The 27,070-nt window shown below is 48.0% G+C and overlaps 1 protein-coding gene across 1 annotated transcript in view; it reads right to left on the bottom strand.

Annotated features, from left to right (window-relative positions):
• The window catches only part of LOC138497270 (uncharacterized), a 385,925-nt gene that overhangs the window by 237,583 nt on the left and 121,272 nt on the right, over nt 1-27,070 (bottom strand). Inside the window, exon 6 of the mRNA XM_069620617.1 lies at nt 16,918-17,051. Within this exon, the coding sequence (XP_069476718.1) occupies nt 16,918-17,051 (134 nt within the window). The remainder of the gene's footprint in view (nt 1-16,917; nt 17,052-27,070) is intronic.

The raw sequence follows: 27,070 nt of genomic DNA, 5'->3' as shown, positions 1-27,070 counted from the left end.
ACTTGGAAATGAATTTAGGCGCAAACCTCGGGTGATGCGCAGAACCACCTTATCTTTGTGCACTGTTAACAAAGGGATCTAGGATGAGGAGCGCTTGTAGTTCTTACCCTCATAATGGAGGTAATAGCTATCAAAAAAAGCAGTCTGCTAGGTGAGGTCGTTAAGACTTGCATTGTGCATGGGCTCGGAAGGAGCCCCCATAAGCCTAGTCAACACCACGTTTAGGTCCCATCTGGGAGTAGGGTTACAAATGGGAGGGTGAATTCTCTTCACTCCCTCCATGAAAGCTTTAATAACTGGTATCTTCCACCATGACACTTTCTGTTGCAATGTAGCTAGGTGCACCATTATGGAGTTAAAGACCAGGCCTGAGTCAAGTAAATGAGTTAGGAATAAAACAATGTGTATGGGAGATCAGTTAATCGGGTTAGTGCTCTTTGAGTTGCACCAGATGACAAACCGTCTCAATTTACTGGAATAGCAGTATCTGGTGTTCGGTTTTCTTGCTTCCCTGAGAAGGTCCATACCTCTGAGGTAATTGCAGATGTCCAAACTATGACCTCAGGAGCCAGGCAGCTAAGTTCAATATCTGCGGGGAAGGGTGAAGCGTCTCCCCTCTGTCTTGCAACATGTTGTACGGGCAAGGCAGTTTGACTGGAGGAGAGAGGACATCTCCATCAGACGAGTGAACCAGGGTGGGCGGCCCACATGGGGGCCACCAGTATCATTGCGACTGGTTCCTGGTGCACCATCTTGTTGAGAAGGTGAGTCAGGGGACAATCGTAGTCAAATTTCCCTGACCATGTTATTCAGAGTCCGATCCCCTTGGAACGGTTCTGGGGGTACCTGGAGTTGTAATCTTGGCATTGAGCATTCTCCAGAGTTGCGAACAGATCCGTCTCTGGGAAGCCCCATTCTGCGAAAATTTTGGAGACGATGTCTATGTGTAATCGCCATTCGTACTCCCTGGGCAACGGAAATCTCTGCCAAATACGTCTGCCAGAAGATTGAGTTCCCCTGGAACATGTTGCGTTTGAGAGCCCACTTCCAAATGTTCTGGGACAGTTTGGACCACCCTGGAGAATGAGTGCCCCCTTTGTTCAGGTAGTACATGGCCGGGGTGCTGTCTGAGGATCAGGATCGTCTTCCCTTGCAGTTGTGCCTGGAAAGCTTTCAGTGCTTTGAACACTGGCAAAAGTTCCAACAGGTTTATGTGGTTGGATGCTATGTCCGACGACCAAACTCTGTGCGCTGTTTGTTGAAGCAGGTGAGCTCCCCACCCTGTGAGACGCGTCTGTAAGAGGGGCTTCCACAGCGGGGGTGGTGAAGGATTTCCCCTTCCAGAGGGTGTCCCTCGACCACCATTGCAGCCAAAGAACAAGGGCCGGCGAGACAACCACTAGATCGCCCCACTGTCCGCTGGCCTGACACCACTGGCTGTTGAGCCACTCTTGCATTGGGCGCAGGCGCGCATGAGGAACTAAGTAGATCCATGACGCCATCATTCCTAGCAGTCGCATAGCCTTGCGTACAGTCACCTCTCGACTGGCTACATACTGAGGGATCTGAAACAATAGGTTTTGGACCCTCTCGTTGGAGGGGAAGACGAGGCCGTCCTTTGTTCTAATTAGAACCTCTAGGAACTGTTTGACCTGACTGGGGTCTAGGCTGGATTTTCTCTCGTTGATGGAGAATCCCAGACTGAATAAAGATCTATCATCTTTTGGGTATTTGACAGACATGTTTCGTAAGAGTCCCCCGTTATGAGCCAGTCAAGGTAAGGATAGACTGGGATGTGCAGATGTGCTGCTGCCACCGCTAGTACTTTTGTAAAGGGTTGCCACGTAACCTCCCTGAGATAGCAGTGGAATTACTTCCTGGAGAGTGACCATGCAGAACTTTTGCGGCTTTACAAATTTGTTCGCTGGGCGCAGATCTAAAACAGGGCACATGGCTAGATCCTTTTGGGGTACAATTAAGTACACTGAATAAAAAATTACCTGTGGCAGAGGTACAATTTCTATGGCTCCTTTCTCCTGTAGTGTCTCGACTTCCTGAAGAATGCGAAGATGGTCTGGTGTCAGTCTTGCTCGTGGAGGTCTGAATGTTGGGGACCGGTTGAACTTTATCCAGTACCGGTGGGCCACGGTCTTAGCACCCACTGGTCTGTAGTTATTCCCTCCAACACCTTAACTAGGTTCGCGAGCCCCTGACCGGGGAGGCATGGGAGGGGACCCCAATCTTGGGGTCATTTCGAACCTGAGGCCGGGGGTCTCTGGGGGTAGAGTTCCAGCCTCTTCCTTTGCCACGACGCTGACCCCTTTGGGGATATGGGGTGGTGTATCCGCTATTTCCCTGTGTAGACTTCCAATTGTTTCCCAAGGAATACTGAGGGGAAACGTTGGCCACGAAAAAGCCATTTGGACTCAGATCATCATCTTGTAGAGGGTCTTTGTGTAATTTGGTCCAGTGTTCATGGCTCCTTTTTTGCGGTCTCGAGGGCCCACCACCTTCCCAAACAGGTTGGATTCTTCCACGGGTTTATCAATGACGCTTAAGTCTCTGGCTTGAATCCAGAGTTCTGTAGCCACGCATGTCTCTTCAGGAGTGTGCCCTGAGCCAGGGAATTGACCAGCCGTTTCTGCAGAATCCAAATTATTCTTAATGCTTTGGTTCACCTGTCTGCCCTCAGTGACAGTGGTGAGGAGACTAGTACGTAGGGGTTCAGGAACCTCCTGTATGCCTTCCTGTAGTAAGGCCCACTGGGCATCAGCGTAGCTGGCCAACAAGGTTGTGTTGGCAATGTGCGTTGAGAACACTGCTGCGACCGTGATTCTTTTCCCCAAGGGCGTAGAGTCGTTAACCCTCTTTATCAGGGGGGTGCATTGCCAGTTAACAAAGTGACCCCTGCCCTCTTTCGTGTAGTCCCCACCATGGAGTCTGAGGTGGAATTACCCGATATACAGAGGGTCTTATGGAGGACGAAAGAGTTGCTATTCGTGGGTTGACACCTCGTGAGAGCAGGTCTTGATAAGGAGGGCACCAGACGTTTAATTGAAATGAGGCGAGGAATAGGCTGGCTGGCCGGCCGGTGGTTTCTCCTTGAGGATGTCCTCCACGAAGTCCGATTCGGGGACTGCTTCATCTGTAGCAAAAGTGATCAGCTGCTTCACGCAACATTACGCTAAAAGTCAATTGATCATCCACTGGTGAGGGTTCTTGCCTAGTAGGGGTGGACTGGGGAGAATCCAGAGATAAGGCATCAGGATCTTGAGGATCTCCTCCCAGCCTTCTATGGGATCCTGCATGTCCTCAGGGTCCCATCCTGAGTCCTAACAGGAATGTCAACCTCAGTTAGGCCATAGTTGTATATATCCTCTTCGAAAGAGGGTCAAAAAGCCTTGGAAATTTAGCTTTGGGTCCACAGGGCTCTCATCCCTTGGCCTGGGTTGTTCTGAACACCCTGGGTTGTTCTGAACAGGAAACAAACCTGTCCAGCCTTTCCATGCAGTTCTCAAACTTCTCTAGTCCAAACCAAGGACCTAGAATGGTGTAGGTGGAAAAGGGTCTTGAACGCGTTCATCTGTCGAAAAGCGGCGAGAATTCGTCTCATCGTCTAGAACAACCCTTCTTTGTCCTCAGAACTCCTCTTGAGGTACCTACAGAGGTGAGAGGTCTGCTTCTTTTGCAACTTAGGGGTGGGTTCCGGTAATCCCTCCCTGACCCCCATCCTTTAGGCCATCCTTGGACCTTGGCAGATCCTTGGCCTTTTCCGTAGGCCTCGGAGAATCACCAGGCTGCCGCTTCTGGGAATTGGCAGTAACAATCCTAGCTAAGCTGTTGGCGACGTCCTCCGCAGTCAGAAGGCACATGGCTTCAGCCTGCGTTGCGAGGGGGGTCCTCTTCGGCGGTGCAGTGGCTTTGTCTTCTGCGACCGCCTTCTTCGGCGGAACCATATCGTCTCCGGATGCCTTCTGGCGATGCGTCTCAATGGAACCTGGTATATTAGGGGTAGCGCCCTTTGTTTTCTATTGCTGGTCGCTAGGCGCAAATGCGGCTGCGGGGAGGGCTGCCGATCGGCGGGTGTCGAAGATCAACTTGGGGTTGTGCGCCTTGTGCTGTGTACATATTAGTCTGTCGCAGGGGGTGAGACTTCCCCTTAGCATTGCCTAAGCCGTGCCTAGCGGGGCCGGGGGCAGACTATGCAGAACGAGAGCGTTCGAGGTTGTTGACCTTTCGACGGTTCGAAGGCGTGATTGTCACACTTGGCATAGTCACATTCAGTGGCAGCAGGAGAAAATTCGGCCTGCGACATACCGTATGCCGCCCACTGCTTGACTTTACGCTCCTTTAATGTCTTAGGACAGAGGAACTTACAAGCCGTGCATCCTCCTTCCTTGTGATCTGTGCTGATCTTTCCAAGGGAATTTTCTCTTACACTTAGGACAAAACCTAAATGGAGTCCTCTCCATACCTCAGGATGGATAGAATGACGAAGACCAAAAGGGAAAGGAAGGAAAAGCAAAGGCATTCTCAGTTTGTATAGAAATGTCCACCCCGACCCACTCTCCCTACTGTATAGGTCGGTGAAAGGCCCGGCCGCGTGGTCAGCAGCACCAACGATCACCGTCCAACGAGTTCTGAAGGTCTGCGGCAGAGGTCTGTAGTAACAGCCATCAAAATAAGGGACAGATAGGGTGATCTGACTATTTTATATAATTATTCGACCAAAGGTTGATGGGACAGTAAGCAAAGTCTTGACAAACTCTGCATCAAGGCGACCAGTATGCTGGGCGGAAAAAAAAACAATCTGAGGGACCTCGACGCGTGAGGAATCTTGGGTACACTACACTTCACGTAGTGACAGTTACAGGCACGCCCATGTCAACGTCCCCTTTCGATTCTCGAAAGGCAAGATGTAATACTCTGCGGTTACCACTGGATGTTGGACCATATGCACAGCATGTGATTCTAAGCAAATTAACAAACATCAGAAAATGTTTCACCAATAAACCCAAGAGTGCAATTTTGTTTGAATACTTGTAATTATAGACCTCTGTGTAACATTCGTATTTCTCACAATCCCCTCTTGAGATAAGCCTGGCTTCTCAGCGACGCTACCACAATACTGTAGTACAGAATTATACCAAAGGTTGGTTTTGCTTCCACCTGTAGCCCTAGTTGTGTGTAGTGGTCCCAAAGGGTACTGCATACAAACTTTGCCTAATACACTGCTAGCAGTTCAAACAAGTTTATGTGGTTGGATGCTACTGCTAGGGACCAAACCGTGTGCGCCGTCTGAAGGAGGTGAGCCCTCCCACCCAGTCAGATGCGACCCTGGTGAGAGTGGCTTCTACTGCAGGGGTGGTTAAGGTTTTCCCTTGCAAGAGGTTTTCCCTGGACGACCACTGCAGAGAGAACGAGGGCTGCCGAGACAACCACTAGATCGTCCCATTGTCTGCTGGCCTGACACCATTGGCTCGAGAGCCACTCTTGCATGGGGCGCATGCATAGATGTGCGTGTGGGACTGGATAAATGCAAGAGACCATCATCCCTAACAGTCACATGGCTTTGCGTACGTCACCTCGCAATTGGCTACATAGTGAGGGATCTGGAACCGCATGCTTTGAACCCTCCCTTGAGGGAAAGATGTGCCAGTCTTTGGTCTGAATTAGAGCGCCCAGAAATTGTTTGACTTGGCTGGGGTCTAGGCTGGACTTTTTTTCGTTGATTGAGAATCCCAGACTGAAAAGGAGATCTACCGTCTTCTGGGTATTTGATAGCCATGTTCTGTACGAATCCCGTTATTAGCCAGTTGTCGAGGTAAGGATATTCTGGAATGGACTGCCTATGCAGGTTAGCAGCTACTACCGCCAGTATCTTTATAAACACCCTGGGGGCTGAGAAAATGCTGAAGGGAAGGACCTTGCACTGATCGTGCTTGTTCTCCTCATCATGAACCTTAGGTAATTTCTGTGCACTGGCAACATTGAAATATGAAAGTATGCATCTTTCATATCCGTTAGGGAGCATTCTCAGAAATGTGCCAATTCCCTTCCACTTTGGAGACCCCAGGCACTTTGTGCTGGACTTTAAGACTTCTGTTCTAACCTGGCGACAGAGGGACTTATGTATTTTTCTGCGATTTGGACTCTCTGGTTCTTTTGACTCAAGTCTGACAAACGCCATAGCCCTCATCTTTACATTGTGACAGCACCTTCAGTGCAGTGACACAGGAAAGTCTCAGATTTCCCAAAGGTTTAAATACCTTCTCTTAGTGAAACTACTGTTTCCAAGAGCAGTAAAGTGAAATTGACTTTACTTGCATTGCGTAACTTTCTACACCCAGCACACACTATCTTACAAAAGGGTGCTGGAGGGGTCACTTCGTATCCCCTTTCTACAGTGAATGGCTGGCGACAGTGGTTTACTTTTTCCTACCATTGTGTTTTTACAGTGGGTTGCAATTGCAGCTGCAGTAGAACACCCATGGGTGCTCATTTTGTCAAAATGAGCCATCTGCCATTTCTTGTTGTAAAGGTCCTTCTTGCGATTTACTCTGTGCGCCAAACCAGGTTTGGCCCCTTTGCTCATTTGGTCTTTGGCAGGATTCACTGGTGAAGCACACCTCTGGCTCCAGCGTGTCTGGCAGTGGCAGGAAGTGAGGGAGGTGTCCGAAGCTCTGTGCATAATACCCTTGGTTACAGGTATGCACCCAAAGGTGATTGGCCAGCTGGATGTCCTCGGAGGACAATCACCCTGCAGTGATTGACAGCTACGCTGGAATGAATGGGAGAAACTTGCATTAAAAAAGGCAAGGTTTTTAGCTTGGAAGGCAGAGTCAACCACTGGACGAAGGAATCCAAAGAAGAACTTGGAACGCACGCCTGGACCGTTTGCCCGGTGAAGCCCTGCTGCTGAAGCTCCAAATTTGCCTCGACTAGAGAAGTCCTACAACAGATGACTACTTCTCTTGGGTTGGTGGGACCAATCAACCCCAAAGTGAACTCGTCTGGACATACTCTGAGCTGGCTGTACTTCCATTGCTGCTGCAGGAGCAGATTGCCAGGGAGAGGAACACCAGATCAAGTGCATCGCTTTTAAGTCTGACCACGAGCTCCAGAACATCCTCCAGACTCACATGAAGCAGGACTGACCAACCCTGAAGCAACTCAACAGAATGATGGACCCCAGATGCGAGAAAAGTCGGTATCCGAGAGCCGCAGTGGTGCTAATTGCGAGACACGTGAGGAGCTGAAACCGCAGAATGCCGCTGATCTGAAGTTTGCCTGCTGCCGACTTTCCATTCATAGGGCAGGAGTCCCCAGACTTCCTCCCTCTTGACCCCACGACAAAGGCCCAGAAACGCAGGATCTGCAGACCTACACCGTAACAGAAGCCAGCTGGATAGTCTTCTTCTAACCTTAGGTACTGTAAAACTAAGGGGACTTAACTCTTGTTGCGTAGCATTGCTAGCTCTCAGTTGAGACGTGTCTTGATTGCCCTAGCAAAGTTGCTTGCAGCTTTGCCCCTCACAAGCCTCCCAGCGCATGGCCCTTCAGTGATCTGATTTCTACAAACTTTTCTAAAAACATTGTGAAAGACTTACTTACCTGCAAGAGGATATTCAGCTCCCCTAGACTTAGCTAAACCAACATTGGCTGTCCTGGCTCCCCAAGAGACTTACCTGACTTTGTGCTTTTGCCTTTCCTCCAGCAAAGGGTTAAAGTACTTTGCATTGGAGGGTTCAAAAAGTACCTACTAGTTTATGCATGATTTGTTAACCTTTGTTTTATTCCCATATCTACCCTTTACACCAAACTCAGTATTGCTCTAAATAACTGACAAATTAATAATAGTTTAATTAAGAAACCTTGAGTGTAAGTTTTTGAATACTTGTCACTGTGAATCTGTAAAAGCCCTACTGCTCACATTGAGCCCTCGAGACAAGCCTGGCTGATTGTTAAGCAGAATTGCAAGCAGTACCTCTGGGACCATCACACACACAATTAGGACTACAGGTGTAAGCAAAACCAACCTTTGGTACAAGTCTGTACCACATAGTTTGTTAGCGAGCTGAGCAGCCATGCTTCTCAAGAGGGAATGTGAGCAGTAAAAGGGAGGCCTTACAATCACAGTGGTTCACGTAGACACTTGCACTCAAGGTTTCTTGGTAAAACTTATTAATTTATCAGTCATTTAGAAAACATTCACTAGAAGGACTTAATATACAAACACACTTCAGTACCAATCAATAAGTTCGAGTAAATTAGGATCACCTGAAATAGGAGAAAAATGTCATTGCAGTCACTTTAAATAGGAGTAAAAAGGCACAATTTAATAAAAATCACAAATACTTTTAGGCAATGCAAATAGTTTCAGTTCACTAGAGGACTCGATTCAGTTCAAAAGGCCTAGGCCAAAGTCAATAGGCTAGTGTCTTGGAAAGGAAAGAGCAGTTCTTGTGGTAAACAGTAAAGTCTTTGCCAAAGTTCTCAGACGTAGTTTGTACAAAAAAGAATCATGTTGGGTCAAAAGTTGATTAGGCCTGCAAGTTGGGAAAGTTTCATAAACTTTCACCGCAAGGGGCAAGTTCTCTCAATCGGGTCGGCACAGTACCTTAATATGAAGGAAAGATGCAGCTGAAGACGTTGGTTCCTGGCAGTTCCTGCAGATCTCACTGTGCCTCAGTTGTGGGGACAAGAGGGAGGACGTCGGGAGACTCCTGCATGGGGACAGGCCAAACAAGCTGGCAAATGGAATATCTTTGTTTCGAGTGGCTGTAGTCAAGCACACAAGCTGGTGTCCTTCCCCCTGGTTAAACCTAACCAGCTCCAAGAATGGTATCCAGGTGGCTTATGAGTGAATTGGTGCCACCAACTCAAAGGAAGTCATCGTCCTTGAAGGGGCTTCTGTAGAGATGAACTTGGCAATTCAGACCTGCAGCAGGGCTTCACCGGGCAAACCAACGGTCCAGGAGTTGCAGCAGCTGTCCTCTTCCAGCTCATCTTCGGTTCTTTCGTGCCAGCCCACCCCAGACACTCAGAGACCAGAGGCAATCTTCAGTCCTGAAGCCCGCCAAAGGCACAAGAACAAAGGGACCAAACCTAGTTTGGTACGCAGCAACAAACTCCAGAAGGACCCTTTAAAAAAAAAAATAAAGACAGGGACCTGTTTAAACAAAGGGGTTTAAGGCGCCATCTTGAAAAACATGGCTCCCGTGATTTTTAGCTACCAGTGTTCGCGGTCGGGAAAAATCATGGTAGTTTGTTGTAAAACCACTGCCACCAGCCATTTTGATAGGAAAGGACAGCATTTGACTGCTACAGGAGTTTCTAGACACAGGGAATACTATGCAACCCCTCAAGCGCTCTATTGCAAGTTAGGGTGTGTTGGGTCTAGGAATTTGGAAAGACTAGTTAAGCTGGTCAAGTGGCACAGCGAGTAGAGCGCTCGCTTTGACATCCGTGCAGAGCCTGCCAACGCAGGTTCGAACACCGGTGGGGCCAAACTCAGCCTTTCATCCTTCCAAGGTCAATAAATGAGCACCACACTCCATGGGTAATAAGCAGCGCTCAGATACCCGAGGGTTCATAGCGCTATATAAATGCCAAATTATCATTACTAGTAAAGTCAATTTCACTCTACATTCTCTGGGAAACAGTTTATCCCAGAGAAGGCATTTAAACCTTTTGCAACCCTAAAAGGCATCCTTGTGTCACTGCACTGAGGGTGCTGTGTGACACAAAGATGCCTATGGAGTTGTCTAAAACTCCATAACCAAATGAAATTGACACAAAACAAACATAATTAAAATTTCAAAGCCTCCAAAGTTTAGCAAAAGAGCTGAGGGTCTCTAAGGTAGAGAGGAATTAGCACATTTATGAGAATTCTCCCCAACAGCTGCAAAAACAGCCTGCAGTAAAAACACAGAATGGTAGTAAAAAGTAAACCACTGCCACCAGCCATTAATTGGAGAAACGGTAACAAAAATGTTCATGAGAAACTAGCCATGGGTGATGCCAAGTAACCCCTCCAGCACCCTATGGTAAGTGTGTGTGTGTGTGTGTGCTGGGTCTAGAAAGTTAGAAAACCTAAGTAAAGTCAATTTCACTTCACTGCTCTTGGAAACAGTAGTATCATCAGGAGAAGGTATTTAAACCTTTGGGAAATGTAAGACTGACCGTGTTATCCAGAGACCGTTCCCCTTGGATCGATTGAGGGTACCTGGAGGTGTAATCTGGGCATTGCGAGTTCTCCAGAGTTGCAAACAAGTCCATCTCTGGGAAGCCCCATTCTGCGTAAACATTGGAGACGATGTCTTTGTGTGGTCACCATTCGTACTAGAAGGGAGCAGTCTGCTGAGCACATCTGCCAAAAGATTGAATTCCCATGGAACATGTTGTAACAGTAGGAACATGTTTGAGAGCACACTTCCAAATGTTCTGTGACAGTTTGGATAGCCCTGGAGAGTGAATAGCCCCCTCCCCCCCGCTTGTTCAGGTAGTACATGGCCATGGTGCCGTCCGTGAAGATCAGTAGGTCTTTCCATGCAACTGTCTGAAAAGCTTTTAGAGCTTTTGACCACCACTGTCTGCTCCAACAGGTTTATGTGGTTGGCGTTGTATGCTACTGCTGGGGACCAAATTCGGCTGAAGGTGGTGAGCCACCCACCCAGTGAGACATGCATTCACCCCATGAGAGATGCGTCTGTCGTGAGTGGCTTCTACTGTGGGGTGAAGGTTTTCCCATTTAAGAGGTTTTTCCCTCGACCACCACTGCAGAGGGAACGAGGGCTGACGAGACAACCACTAGATCGTCCCATTGTCCGTTGGCCTGACACCACTGGCCTTTGAGCCACTCTTGCATGGGTCGCATGCACAAATCTGCATGAGGGACTAAATAAATGCAGGATGCCATAATCCCCAACAGTCACATGGCCTTGCGTACGGTCACCTCTCGACTGGCTACATACTGAGGGACCTGCAACAGCATGTTTTGAACCCTCTTGTTGGAGGGGAAGAAGGAGGCAGTCTTCTGTCTGAATTAGGGCCCCAGACTTTGCTGGTGTCTAGGACGGACTCTCGTTTATGGGGAATCCCATACAGACGAGTAGGTCTATAGTCTTTTGGGTGTTTTGCAAGCATGTTCCGTAGGAATCCCCTGTTATTAGCCAGTAGTTGAGGTAAGGATATAATGGAATGGATTGCCTATGTAGGTGAGCTGCTGCAACTGCCAACACCTTTGTAAACACTCTTGGTGCCGAGGCGATGCCGAAGGGAAAAACCTTGAGTTGATAGTGTCTCTTCCATCCTGTATGCCGGTAACATTGAAATAAAGTATGCATCTTTCATATCCAATGTTGCCATGTAATCCCTTTGCATTAGCAGAGGGATTACTTCTTGCAGCGTTATCATTTGAAACTTGTGTGACAAAATTTGTTCGCTGGGCACACGTCTAGCAAAGGGTGCATGGTGAGATCTTTTGGGTACAAGGAAGCACACTGAATAAATAAATAGCCTTGTTTACCTGTAGAACGGGGATGACTTTGATTGTGCCCTTTTCCTGCAGGATCGAGACCTTCTGCAGCAGGATTTTGAGGTGTTCGTTGTTAGACGTCTGGACTTTGGTGGTTTGAATCGAGGTAGCCGGCTGAACTATGAAATAACCGTGGGTGACGTCTTGAGCATCCACTGGTCTGTGGTAATCCCCTCCCATGCATGTAAGAATGATGGTATACATCCCCTGACTGGGGAGGCATGGGGGTGACCTGGATCTGAGAGTTATTTCTGACTGGAGGCCAGGAAGCCTCTAGGGGTGCAATGCAACCCCTTCATTTCCCGCAGCATTGTCCTTTAGGTGGATACTGATTTGAGGCAGGAGACCCATGTCCTGAGAACCATGTGTTACATGTTGATTAGTTATGTGGTGAACAAGAATAGGACAGTCTGCGAAAGGAGCAGCAAGTACTTGCCCCTCTCTGTTTTAAGGGCCTTTGAGTGATCTGGTTCAAAGATTTCAAAGTCTTGTTTCTTTTGCAGTTTCTAGCGCCTCATCTACAGCCTTACCAGGTTAGACTCCTCCACTGGTTTGTTCGAGACGCTTGCGTTTCCAGTTTGAACCCAGAGTTCTTTAAGCTGGCGTGTCGTTTCAAAAGTGTACCCTCGACCAGGGTCCTCCCTGCTGTAGCCGCAGCATCTAAGGTGTTTAAGGATGTTCTGTTTACTTGTTTACCCACAATTGTGAGCAGGCGAGAACGTACTGGTTCGGGGACCTCCTGTATGCCCTCCAGTAGCAGGTTCCATTGAACATCACAATTGCTGGCCAACAGCGTGGTATTGTCATTCCTGGTGGAATATGCTGCCGCAGTAGTGACCCGCTTTTCTAGGGCATACAGTCCTGGTCTGGTCTGGTGTTGCCTCACCTGTGGACAAGGGCACTCCTTCCCTCTTATTGTAGTGACCACGAGAGAAGCCTTATGGGCTGCAAGCACGATTTACAAATGCAAATAAACAGAATCTGGGGTGGCATGTCATCGAATACGGGGAGGGGCGAAAAAGTGTATCCACCTGTGGGTTCACAGCCCTGGGAGGTGTTAGTAAGGGGCGATGCAACTTTTAATGGAGTCAAGTTAAAGGGGATAGCCTGGCAGGAGGCTTCACCTTTAGAAAATCCTCCACGAAATCAGTCTTGCACCGCCTCTTGCGTGGCCACCTGGAAACATGTGGCTGCTTTTTTCAGTATGGCATTAAACACCATCTGGCCATCTATAGGAGATGCCTGACGCAGAGGTGGGGAGGAGTGAGGATCCATTCATATGGTGTCAGGATCTGGGGTATGGATAGGTGACAACCATGGTGGGTTATCCACTGGTGGCTCATCTCCCCCCTTGCCCTCCCCCCCCAATCTGGGGCCTGGTCAGTGGGATCATCCTCTTGTAAATGGGGGTAATGAGGAACCTCTTGATCCATCTCAAAGACCTCCTCATGAGGTGGGCAAGAGGTTCTCTGGAATTTGGCCACCTTTTGGGCTTGGTGAACTTTTCGGAGCAGTCCTCAAATGTTGCCAGCTTATTCATACACCCTTTTAACTTCTCCCTGGTCCATAAAGGAGGAGCCAGAGGTGGAAGGGCTCCTCCTGGGGAATCTACCTTTTAGAACGCAGAGATTTATCTGAGTTTTGGATAAGTGCTGGGGACTCTCAGAATAGTCTTCCTGCCTTTCTTGGCGTGTGGATGTGTTTTTCAACCCTTCTTTGGGCTTATTGGCCGCCAAAATCTTTGCGAGACTCTCGCAGATGTTTGGCATCTCCGGAAGGGGTTAAGGCTGTTCAATCGGCTTCGCTATAGATTGACGTTTCTAGAACTGTGTCAGCGCACTCATAGCAGACGTCTCAACAACCTTGTGACTGCTGGAGTGCCCGGACGCATGCTGCTTACGTGGTTGCGGTGAGGGCTGCCAACCGCGTGGATCAGTGGGTGCCGTGGAGGGGCTTGGCGTACCCGTTGGAGACTGGGACCGTTTCGATTGATCCGTTGAGGTGGTACTGGGGTTTGTGCGCTTGCTTCTATGAGTAGCGGGTGCGCCCCATCGCCGGGGTCTACATTCCCCATAGCAGAACCAACGTCCTGCCTGGTGGGGCCTGACAATTCTGAGCGCAATCGCTCCGATGAAATGTTGCTGGCATCTGTATCGAAGACACAGCCGACGCTAAACTCCTCGTCACTCAGCGGCAGAGGAGCTACTGTCGGCATGCATCATGGCATAGGCCGCCAACCGTTTAACTCAATGCTCCTTCATCGTCTTAGGACGCAAGAGCTGACGAGACCAACAGTACGCCTTGTGGTGATCGCGAAGGAGACTCATTGCACCTCTGGTGAGTGTCCTTCCAGGGGTACTTGCCTTTACAGGAAGGGCAACATTTAAAATGGTGTCCTGTCCATAGCTCAGGTATATTAAAGCAATGGCAAAACCTAAGGGGCAAAGAGGGGAGAAGGAAAGACATTCTTGATAAAGAAATGGAGACCCCCCAGATCCCACTCTCCCTACTGTATATACCAGCCATAAGGCCTGGCCACACAGTCGACAGGAGCACCAGCCGTCGAAGTCTGTTCCGTTGTCTTCGGCGGTGGTTGAGAAGTAATCTTCCAAAAGAGGATGAATATAAACGACCTGAGGTCGCGGAAAGAATATATCATTTGTAAAAGCTCTGCATAAGGTGACCAGCTATCTGGGCAGAAAAAACAATCTTAGGGGCCTCAACGCGTGAGGGGTTTTTAGGTACACTACACGTCACGGATAGCGTTACAGGCATGCCCATGTCGACGTCCCCTTTCGATCTTCGAAATATCGATGCAATACTCTGCGGTTACCACTAGATGTCAGACTATATGCACAGCATGTGATTCTAAGCAAATTCACAAGCATCAGCAAAGTGCCTTACAAAAGGCACAATAAATAATATAAACTCCTGACCATAAGGTCCAGGGAGGATAGCTCAGCGGCAACATGCTCGCCTTGGAAACAAGACACAAAGAAACCGGTTCTATCGCAGGGTCCATGCTTAGAAACCTCTGGGTATTAAGTGTTATAAATACCCAACTAAGACATTCCTGTAACAGTGCCTCGATGCCCCTGGGCTGTTTGATCACTTTAAAAATGCAAATAAATAAAAATGAGCTCAAGCAGCTCTTACACCTTAAGCCGGACCACCGAAATTCCAGAAGCTCAAGACCTTCCTGGTCTCCTCTGCTTTCTCCACCTACCTGCTGCACCGAAGATTGCTCGACTACCCTAAGTCTTACTGAGTACCAGGCTCCTCTACGATCAGTCCTCTGCACTTAGCCTCCAGCCCTGCTGCGCATTTAGGGACTGCATCTGTAACCCCACAGTGCCCTGCATCTTTTCACTTACCCATAGCAGCGCTGCCATGATTGCACCCCCACACCCCTCCTCCCTTCCCCCTGCACTTTACATTGTTGCACTTGCACAATCTGAATGACAAGGCCTAGTAAGATAGTTTGTTTTTTCCACCCTCCGTCTTTGTCGCACCTAACACTGTACAGGCACATTATAAATTACATCATTCCCTAGATTGACATTTAACTGCTGGGATTGTTGGCCATCTGACCATAGGGCCTTAAGGAAAATACTTGGCAGCAAGGCAAATACCCACATCAGAAAGAGGCACTTAAAACATGCTCTGGATCCTGGCTTCCATGCTGGTAATGTCTGCAGGCTAAGTGCAGCCAGCAGAAGGAAGCTACCTGCTCCTTCCAATATTCCAGGACATGGTTTCCCTTTATATAGAATAAAACAGTAGACTACCCTCTACCAACAAAATTGGTCAGTGATCTAAAAAGCCTAGAAGGGGTTGGGGGTGGGTGCAAATCAAGGTGAATCGTAACAGGCAAGGGAGGGGAAGACAGACAGCGGTCCTACTAGGCCAGGTGACAATGAGATTGCGCAAGGGAAGCGGGTGGGGAAGTGCAAGGGGCGGGGCAGTACATAGGATGACAGTAAAATAAAGACAAATAAAAAGTGCGGACATCAGCTGTCAAGTGCTAGTAGGGGATGTAGGGATACAGAAACAGTCCCCAAGTGCAGGGATGTCGGGTGGGGGGTAAGTGCAGGTATGCAACTGGCGGGGGGGACCTGGGCAAGATATCAGAGGGTGGCCAGGTAAACCAGTGCAGTTTCAGATTCAGCAGGCGAGGAGACAAAGTAGAAGCAAAGAGGAAGGTCTTGAGGTGCTTCCGGAACCGGAGATGGTTCTCCTCAAGTTTCATAGAGGCAGGGAGGCTGTTCCAGAGGGCGGCCCCAGCAGAAGAAATATCTACCACCAACTCGCTGCTTGGAGAAGTTGGGAGTTGGAGGCGGATGAGCCAAGAGCTCGGGAAGGAAGATATTTAGGAAGAGAGTTGAAGGTATTGAGGTCCCAGGCTCCCGAAGGCCTTGGACAATGCAGAGGGTTTTGAACTGAATCCTCGCCCCCCCCACAGGGAGCCAGAGCAGAGATTTCAATCCTGGAGAGATAAGATCCCTGGGCTTGAGGCCAAGGACAAGTCTTGCAGTTCGGTTTTGGATGCATTGCAGGGGGCTAAGGGTAGAGGCAGGCAGATTCAGAAAGGCTGTTGCAGTAGTCCAGCATAGAGAACCAGAGCTCGAGACAGTGAGCTTCTGGGGGAGGTAGAGGAAAGGAGGAATACCTCCGAGGAGGTACAGCTGGTAGTGTGACTTCTTAAGAGACATCAGCAATGTGATGAGAAGGAAAACGTGGAGTTGAAGATGACACTGAGGTTTTTAGCCTCACAAGTGGGAGCAGGAAGAGGCCAGGCAGAGAGTGACAGGCATGGAGGAGGCAGCAGGTGTGCCGATGAGGAGAATCTTGGTCTTACTGGCATTAAGGAAGAGATAATTGCCAGCACACCACTCCTGGATGACAGACAGAGAAGAGGTGGCTGAAGGGAGCCTGAAAACGAGTGTCATCCTCATAGCACTGAAAGTTGGGGCAGAGAGCGGCTATGCGGTGGGCAAGAAGTGCCAGGTATTGGTTCAACAGCCAGGGAGAGAGGTTAGACTCCTTGGTAACACCATAGGTAAAGAGGAGCGGAAGGACCCAAGTTGGACCTGGGAGAGTCGATCGGAGAAGGATATCAGCCAAGCCAGGCCTTTCTGCACACTTGCAAATGTATACATCCCTTAACAGTATTTTTTCAGTAAGTGTACTGTATAGACAATCTAATAGCCTGTAGGTGGACAGTGTGGTCACCGTGCTCAAGACACCAAGGTAAACCTCCCTGCCAAGTGCACTCGAAAACTCACTCACACCAATGCAAGTAGATTCTCATGAAAAAATTCATGATGTATTGGACAAATATTAAGGGGAGGGAATTTGGGAAAGGGAAGGTTACTTACGAGATAGGATCTTCTATGCTTGTGACCAACGAGATGGTCAAACATGATTTGCATGGCCATATCAAGCTCACATAGCGTGCATCTGTAGTGCCGTTTCCCCTTATTTTTCTTGCCCTCCTCCACATATTTCAAACCTAGAAGGAAAAAAAAAGGTAGCATGTTTCACAGGTTCTGTATGAACACAAACATTGCATGTTGCAGTACATGCAAGTATGCTTGGTAAACCTGTTGCAAATAACACCATGCTGTCATTCCTCTTGCAAGTGATCCAGTAAAATATTTGACACCCACCCTTTATTCATAATTCAGTATAACATAGGGAGGGGCTGTTCAGGAGATGACATGCAAAAATGTACAGTTCATCCCATCAAGGGTGGGTCTCAGTAGGCCTGGGTCTTAAACCCTTACAGCACACTACATGGCCATTCCCACAAACAAAGCACCCTACCCGTGACACTCTGCGCCACCACCCCCCTCCCAACGAACTCAGCAACCCCCCCCCACACTCAGCACCCCCCCAAACTTTGTACCACCCTCTGTTGAGAATACTACCACAAACCCAGCTAAGCCATTTGTGGTTAAAGCTAAAGGGCACAAGTAAAATAAAAATCACAGCTGCCTCCAACACATCGTCAAAAGTAACCAAAACCGATCATAAACGTTTCCCCAACAACATTTCACTGTAAGGTGATGTGTGCAATTGTAAATACAATAATTCATAAACAGAAAGTCTCATAATTAACAGTCTTAGGCACTAGTCAGCTTCCCCATAAGAATGGGCAAAACTATCAAGTAAAGTAAAGCAGAAGGCTTTACCAATGTCCAAAATATAAGGACAGGGCTCAAAACAAGCAAAGATAAATGGGGTTCCATGAAAATGGTGTATAGAAGTCAAGGTTATTCTGAAGAGCGAATAGTGGGGGTCAGGGGTCCCCAATGAAAACACATTGAAGCACACAAATTTAAACAGGAATGTAAAAATACACAGTATTTATTCTAGGCATCTAACAAAAATGAAAGAAAAGCAGGTGCTATCGCACAACACAAAGTCACCATAGGTTCTTTAAAGGTTATGTTATTTGGCATTTGTATAGCACCTAACGCCATTGGTATGGCCTCAAAGTGCTGGGAAGATGAACGCCCTTTGGAACACAATAGTCTGAGATGAGACTTAGGGAGAGGAGTGGTAAAATGTGAGCATTTATAGCCTGATCAAAGGTAAGTTGGGAATGGATATTTTTTATTTTATTTATTTTTGCATTTTTAAAGCGCTCACACAGTCCGCGGCCATCGAGGCACTGTTACAGGAATGGTTTGTTTTTTAGTTGCATAATTGGTTTCGGTCTTAGTTGCATCTTTATAATGCGCTTAAATACCCAGAGGTTTCTAAGCGCGGACCCGGGGATCGAACCTGTGTTGCTCCGTGTCTTGCTTCCAAGGCGAGCGTGGTGCCGCTGAGCCATCCACCCGGATATGTGTGAAGACATTTTTTCTCTAAAGTCCACTTTTGGGTAAGAATTAGTGCAGTCCCACTGGTGTGGTGTGGGTCACTTACCATGCTATCCACAACCACTGCCCCAGGATTCCGACAAGAGTCACTTGCTACCAACTCCTTGTAACTCTCACCTGGTATCCATGGGGACGAAACTCAGCCTGTTCTGACCTATTACGACCTCGAACCCTTCCCTGGAGGCTATTCGACTGAGACTGGGCCTGAACCACAGGATTGGTAGTTTAACTCCCTATTGTCTGTGCTTGAACCCCTTCTTTCCCGGGGTTCAACCCTTACCTTTGATCCACAGCTCACCTTGTTTTCTTGGATAGTTTGCTCTCCGTCCTGCCTTCAGCGCAGGGGCGTGTTGATTGATGCAGGCTTGTTGCTGCCTAATTACTTCACTGGCAAGAGTCCGACAGGTAAGTATGAGTCTTTTGAACAGTTCTCCATCTTTGTTCCTTTCCTTCCTTAGATGATGGCCGGCGTCCGGGGATGGCGGCGTGCTGGTGAGATGAGTAGTGGTGAAGGTGAGTGAGCACGATGCACCCCTTTCGTATTTGCATTGAACTCAGTTATTTTTCAGTGTCATTTAGGTGCCACAACGTTTTCAGCGTGGATGCCGGTTATGCAAATGTGGTGGGTAAGCGCGGTATTTAGCGCCTCTATATGTTTCCACGCTAACCTGGAGTGTCTTTTCCCTCTTGCAGATGGATGAGACGTTCCGGAGACAGAGTTCCCCCAGAGCGGCTGGGATTCAGGTAAGCGTTTGAAGCTCATACAGTATTTAAAAATAAGCAAATATTTGCTGAATGCTTACTTATGCCTTTCTGTTCTTTTCCCTTAGGAAGCGGCGTGCCGGGATGGGAATGACACCGCCGAAGATGCCCGCAGAACAGAAGGAGCGTTGACTGATGGGCAGAAGCACCACAAAGTAAGGCTGTTCCTAACGAGTTCTTGCAGGAGCTGAGCGCAGAAGATAGATGCAGGCCTACTGGAGACCGATCCGAACACGGTCAGTGTCACACTGCAGGTGCAGAAAACACAAAGCATGTTTCTCAGCCTGGGTGTGGCTTAAATAGTCTCTGGGTATCCCAGGTGCCTCTGGGCTGAACCACACCCAAAAGATTAGACCGCACATGCAGTTCTGGGAACCAAAATATGTGGGGGCATCCACCTTGTCCCCATCAATGCACTACAAGTCCAATCCCCAATGTTATCCTATGGGAGTGAGTCTGATGCCACAAGCGCCAAGTCTGACTCCATGGAGGGATGGAGAGGCCCTTGAGGGCCATGTAGGTGATTGTGACCTGGCTCCAGCCCGACATCTTGGAGGGCTGGGGACATGAGGGGCAGGAATCATGACACTGCTCAAGGACCCTCCGATCTGGCACAGCATTTGTCCCACAATAAAACTGCACCAGGCTGGGCGGATCCTCCTCCCACCAAGCGCCAATCATCTGGAACTCTGCCCCTGAACATCCGCATCATTGACAATCATTTGTCATTCAAAAAGGCTCTCAAAACCTGGCTCTTCCCTTCCTCCTGAAACCTCTCGCACTCTATACTGTTCATACACGCACAGAAACTCTGGCCCTAACCAGACACTTTCTACCCAAACCTCCACGGATGCTGGCAGTTGCACACCATGCAATACGTCCCCCCCCCCCTTAATAGACTTGATCCTCCCCCAGACTATCGTACATCACTCTCCGTCCCTCTGGGCCACTCTCCCACTGCTCAGGCTCTCAATGTAGGGCAACTAGTACAACTGGTGCGACCAGCCTATTGCGTTGGAGCAAGGAAAACTACATCGACGATTAACTCCATCCAAATATAAGGTATTTGGAGGAAAAATTACTCTACACCGCACCATTGCTTCCATTTCTATGGACCCCCCTCCCCAAACTTTTTGCTTTTATGTTCGCCTTTCAGGCCGTTAGTACATGGGAACAGGTTTCCCTTAGTCTAGTTACTTTGTTGACTCTCAAACTTAGCTGTGTTTAGTACCCACTGTTCAATGGACTCTGAAATCTAGCTGTGTTTAGGATTGTACACAATATACTGTTATGCATAGGCCTCTCTCCCACTGCACAGGACCCAAGTCCAGCGGTGTTCAGGATTGTAACCAGTCGTTCTGTTGGACGTGCCCCCCCCCCCCACTGTGTGGGACCCTCTGACCCAGCTGTGCTCAGACACAACCCGAAGCCAGGCCTTCCCCGCTGTGCAGTCACCCCAGACATGGGCGCTAAATAATCACTCCCAAACCCAGACCTTCCTCAAGCCACCAAGGGGTCCTGAATCAGGCTACTCGAACAAGCGCACAAGGCAGCTGAAACAGGGCCTTGCCCACCCAGACCCCAAGTCGTTAAGCACCATCCCATTATTAAGCAACCATGTAGGTGAAACCTAGCCCAAACCTCCTGTCAATAGCCTGTAACCCATCACCACTCACCCAGAGTACTAAACCACCCTACAGTGAACGTCCACTCCCTGAACCCTTGACAGTGCACCTATAAGAAACACAACCGACCCATCAACAGACAGACAACCAGAGACCATCCAAGCGTATCAAGATTAAAGGAACACAAATACTGGGCCTGCATAATACATTAGAGGAACACCGACCCGGTTACCCCTGCACCGTGAACGAAGATGCCGCGACCCAGAAAGGGATGCTGAGCAAGAAAGCAGGATTGTGCAACAATAGCCACGGACACACAAAGCTAACAGCACCCAGCAGAAGCAATCTCAAATCCAGGAAACCCTCCGCCTAACAATCACTATAACAAACCATGTAAGAGAAAAATACATCTATCTTACACCTTACCTCACGACAACCAGAGCGTCAATACCCCAACACTAACACTGGCACATAAAAAGAATCCCCCGAAACACCTGGAAAAAGGGATCACCCAGTAAGTGGGAGTCCAACCCCTTTTACCCCATACATCACAGAGGGGCAACATCGATACCCACAACATCCCAGACAAGACAACTAAGCCTTCATAACCAACAACCCCACCATTGATCTAACAGCGATTCAATGAAGATGCTATCGCTGATCTTCAACCAATCTGCATCACTGGAGAAGCCCCACAACTGAACAGCCATGCTGTCAACCTAGTGGACCGTTTCAATGAAGCAGCCGCTGCTGTTCTTCATCCAATCAATATAGAAACACGACGGAACGACAAACCAGAACAAAGAGCCAATAAACAAATGCACACAAAGAAAATCCACTGTAATTTAATAAACGCAAGGTCAATGACCAAACTTTCTACCGAAATATACGAACTGACAGAGGTATCAACATCCTATTTGTAACTGAAACATGGCAAGACGATAACTACAAGATCACCCTCAACAACTGCCTGACAACTTCAAATTAATTCAAGCAAACAGGAAAACTAAGGGGACCAGGCAGTCATCCACGAGAAACAAATTGCCATTAAACTGGAAGATCCAATAAACAGACAAATGAGAATCTTTAATACTACAGCCATCACTAAACCCCAAAACAAACCTGAAATTCATACTGACAGGCCACCAACCTATGATGCAACCTTCATAGACGCCTTCACGGAAGCAATGGCCATCCTAGCCATCAACCACAATCATCTGATCATCCTCAGACTTCAACATCTGGTTCGATGAAGAAACCACACAAATCTTTGACCGCCCAACTAGCAGCAATGAATCTACAACTAGTCAAAGGAGCAACACACTCTGCAGGGCATACACTTGATGCAATATTCACAAATAAAGAGCTCATTACCATGGCACCCCCTATCCAAATACTCGAGCGACCACATCATTCCATTCATAATCACAATGACCGTTCCAATAAACAAGCAACATGACAAACCACCGATCACCATGAAAAGACACTGAAGAACCATCAAAAATTCCAACCTAACCCAACTGCTGGAACTGAAACCACATACAACAGCTATGGAAGCAGACCTGGTCAAAAGAGTAGATTTACTCCACACCTGGATCGCAACAACCCTAGACGACATCGCCAGAGAAAAGCCTTTCACTCCCTCACAGAAAAAAACAATGGCAAAATGGTTCACCCCACTACTAGCGCCATGAAAAAAGAAAACTGGAATCAATATGGAGGAACAATAACACTGCCATCAAACTGAAATTTCTACAACAAATCCACTCATACAAGAAGTAAACACAAAGCAAAGAGGAAACACTACAATAACGGAATCTTCAAAGCAAACACCAAAAAATAACTTCAAAATCATAAATGAAATTTAAAAAACCACTGGGACGCAACACGCCAATTCCATCCATGAAACTATGCAATGACCTAGGAGACCACTTAAAAAATAAAATCATTACCATTCAAACCATAGAAGGCAGACGCTGCGATCTCACTACAGACCCAAACTACCCTCAGGAGGAACATCCAAACTACAAAGCTTCCCCGAAATATCAGTGGAGAGTTTCGTCAAACTGGTAAACCAAAGCAACATATCAGACTCTCCAGAAGACCCCTGCCCCCCGGACATATACAAATCCATTCTCAAACAAGGAACCCCCATGGAATACCATAGAAATCTCCTCAACCCCTCGATCTTAACAGGTAAAGTACCACAGGCCTTCAAATCGGCACACATCAGGCCGCTACTCAAAGATACAGCAGGAAACGTAGAGGATTTATCCAACTACAGACCCATCTCCAATATCCCGTACATAGCCAAACTGCTAGAAACACGTTTACAAAACAACCCAAGAATTCATAGAAGAGCACTGCCTACTAGACCAGGCACAAGTTGGCTTCAGACCAATGAGAGGAACAGAATCAGCTCTCCTCAATATGGGATGACCTAAAAGCAAACGCAGACTCAGACAACAGTACAGCCTTGATACTTCTTGACCTATCCCCAGCATTCGACAATCACCCACAACATCCTGATAAGATTAGAAGGACTGGGAATAATAAACACCGCTCTACTATGGATCAAATCCTTCCAAGCAGAACAGAAGCCGTATGGATGAAAGTCCAACCCAGGAGACGCCACATGCGGGGTACCACAAGGATCTCCCCGCTCCAATGCAACCTCTACCTATATCTATTAATCAAAATCAAAGGCAATGACAAATAATCCTGAGAACACCACTACACTGGAGAACTGCCTTCGTTATATATTCAACTGGATGAACTTGAACCATCTAAAAATTAACCCAGGCAACAGATGAGTCACAAAAAACGGAGGAGACATCGACTACATTCCCTGGCCAAGTGGACTCGGCATGACCCCCAGCACCATCTTGGATTGTAAAAAACCTGGTGATCCCGATGGACAACAATCTCACTCTAGATCAGAGGTCTTCAAACTGTGGGGCGCGCCCCCGGTGGGGCCCCAGAGCCCAGCATGAAATGTGTAAAAAAAATAAAAATAAAAACTTTTTTTTTTTACATTGGAGGAAATGGGAAGGGGCAGCTCACATGGTCAGACTGGACCATAAAACGGTTTTAGGCACCAATGAAAAAATGGCCAGCAGTTGCAAATGGATATTCAGTCCTTTAGTCACAGACTGTTTGAATAGTACCCAAGGGGTTGTTTTTTGTTCAAATGTAAACACATTGTGATCTTTAAAGAATATTTATTCAGCAACAATGGTCAAAACTACTAGCTGCATAGTGAAGTAACTCCTCAAACTGGCCCACATTGGCCAAAAAAAGTGGCCCATTTTGATTGGCCTACACTAGCATTTTGCATTTTCGGTACGGTCATCGCCCTATTGCCCTATAGGCCAGTCCAAGCCTGCCGGCTCATCCATAATGGGTGAGGGGGCGTCCACCCACTGGTCTTCTCACCCATTATGGAGGAGCTGAGGAGCCAGCCCAGTGAAACACTGAGCACTCCTTCAGCTGCTTTTTCCAGCCGAGGGAGGATTCCTGGGCTGGCTGAACTGTCAAAAGGAAACACTGTTTGCCTTTGACAGTTCATTTCCCCAGCCGCACATGATCACTGAGCCATGCAATGCTGGGGGTGTTTTGCTTCGCCAGCCCTGCATAGCTCATTGGAAATGCTGGCTGGGGCACTGCATGTATGTATGTGCGAGGGGGTGCTCCTGCGCCTCCTCGCACATATGGGCAGAGCAACCTGGAACGGGACATTTTAGCAACCACACGCAGGCATCTTCTGAAGGTACGTTTATGGCAATTTATTTTTTATTTAAATGTGTATGGATGTGTATATGCTTGTGTTATGAGATTGTGGTGGGAGCAGGATGGGCGGCAGCACTGGGATAGTGGTGCGAGTACGGTGGGGAGAGCCCAGGGTCTGTACTGGGAGTAGGGTGCGGTGACGGCACACAAAAGTTCATAGCAATTTCTACATACTGCCCATCTGCCACTTTTGGCGGGGCCCGGCCTGCCCAAACTTTGCTCAGGGGGGCCCAGGCCAAATAAGTTTGAAGACCACTGCTCTAGAGCCACAAGTAAACGCTCTACTCAACAAATGCTTCCTTCTCCTGCGAACGGCAAAAAGAATCCCAACGTTCCTATCATTCGCCAACAAAACACTTACCATCATCGCTCTGGTCATGTCCAGAGTAGATTACGCCAACAGCTTATACATGGGTATGCCTGAACGACTCCTAAAAAACCTACAATGCATACAAAATGCAGCAACCAGACTTCTAAAACGACCCCGAAGAGAACACATCACACCAGCACTAAAAATACTACATTGGCTACCAATAAAACAAATAAAATCAATGTGCATAACGCACAGAGCAATACACAACCAAAGTGTAGAATTCCCAAGAGATAAATTGCACCTACACCTCCTGACAACGAGATCAAGCAACAAGAAACAAAACCCTACAACAGAAGAACTCTGAGGATACTCTCTCACCAGGCACCAAAACCCTGGAATGACATACCAAAGACTATACGGAACAAAAAAAACCACCTAGTATTCAGCAAACTGCTCAAATCATGGTTCTTCACTGCAAAACTAGAAGACCACCAACAAGAACGCCCACTCTGCTAAAACGATGAATAAAGATGAACGAACAACCAAACACGAACAGAATCCAAGGAAACACACTCACACTCCATGGCATACCATAAGACAATGAGATAGCCACAAGAGGAGGACACTAAAGACTGAACACATAAGACAGACCAACATGGAAGCATTGGGACAAGTCATCCACTACAACCGGAAGTTCAGGCACACATACTCACAAGACAGTAGGGAAGAGGAGACCACAACCCCTGCTGCGACTCAAGGAGGAGAATAGACACCCCAACATTCCTATACATAGCCAACCTAAATACAACACTACACATAGCCCTAGATTACAACAGGAGTGCGCCGCCCAAACCAACATTTCTGTTAGGCGTAGGCCTTTACCCCACCGTGCAGGACCTCAAATCCAGCCGGGCTTTAGGAGTCTACTGAATTATTCAAACTGTCTCAAATCCAGCTGTATATGGTACTATACTGAATTGATCAGTTAGGCATGGGCCTCTTGCCACTATGCAGGACCCCAAATCTAGCAGTTTTTCACACCATGCAGAATTCCCGAAATCTAGACAAGTAGCCATAATGCGAAGATTAGATGCAAACATAACCCACTAACCAAAAAGCTCAAACTTTCTGCATAACTCACTCAAAAACTCCCAACCACCTCTCGCACTGCAATCCGCATGAAATTCACAACACATAAACCACCCCTACTGCACAAGAGGACTGGCATTGCTCCAATACTTGCACCAAAGCTCGTCACACTGTATACCGAGATGAAGCTGCCAACAGAACGCCACCACCCTCAATATCCTACTCCCTCCTTACCGTAACCCATCCCTCCTCCTTTTGCAGATCTGCCAAAGCGCTTGGGGACCAACTCCGTTGGCGACGGTACAAATACATTTAACTACTTTTAGTAACATTTTACCACTTGTGGTAGTCATTGTACAATGCATCACATAATGCAGTACAATGGGGTACAATCAGTATTTCCCCTGGACTAAGGATTTTTGGTTACCCCAAGTATGCTAAATGGACAAGCTGGTGGCAGCAGTGACTATTCACAATTTTTTTGTACATTTTGGTTTAGCCTTACCAAGTTTCCCATGTTTGGCTACTAACTGACTGGTGGTCAAACATGGCCATGCCAAAAGATTTTTCACTTGTCCTTTGGCCATCTTGTCTTTTAGCCTTCTTCCTGGCCTGTGAGGCCAGGAAAATCCTTATACGGACTTCCAGTGCCCAGGAAATCGGAGGCTTTTGGCAGGCTACTGGAGAGCTGTGCGTTTGCTAACAGGAAGTGGACTGGGCTGTCTGGTCCCACTCCACAAACTGGTCCAGTGTGAGTGTTATGCATGAGCTTTGACGCCAGTGGTCCCGATTGGACCACTGCTGGGGGTTTGTGTGGGGCACACTGACTTTAAGGATAAGAGAACCCCTGCAACCACTCTACAGAGATCCTGGAAGGAAGTGAAGGTGCCAAGACAACTGTGCAGCTACAAGACTTGCAAGGTGACTGAACCAGTCGGAACAAGGCCTGGCAACTTCTGTTACTGCCCTGGTAGTGCCATCTCCTGTGGAAGATCTCCACCGGTCCTGCGCAGGAGCTGCAACCCCTGGGCGTGAACATTCATTCTCAATGTCAGCTCGCGTCCAA

The sequence above is a fragment of the Ambystoma mexicanum genome, chromosome 5q, assembly GCF_040938575.1.
Source record: "Ambystoma mexicanum isolate Mex_15411 chromosome 5q, UKY_AmexF1_1, whole genome shotgun sequence".
Taxonomy (NCBI): domain Eukaryota; kingdom Metazoa; phylum Chordata; class Amphibia; order Caudata; family Ambystomatidae; genus Ambystoma; species Ambystoma mexicanum.
This window is presented reverse-complemented; position numbering and strand designations above follow the sequence as displayed.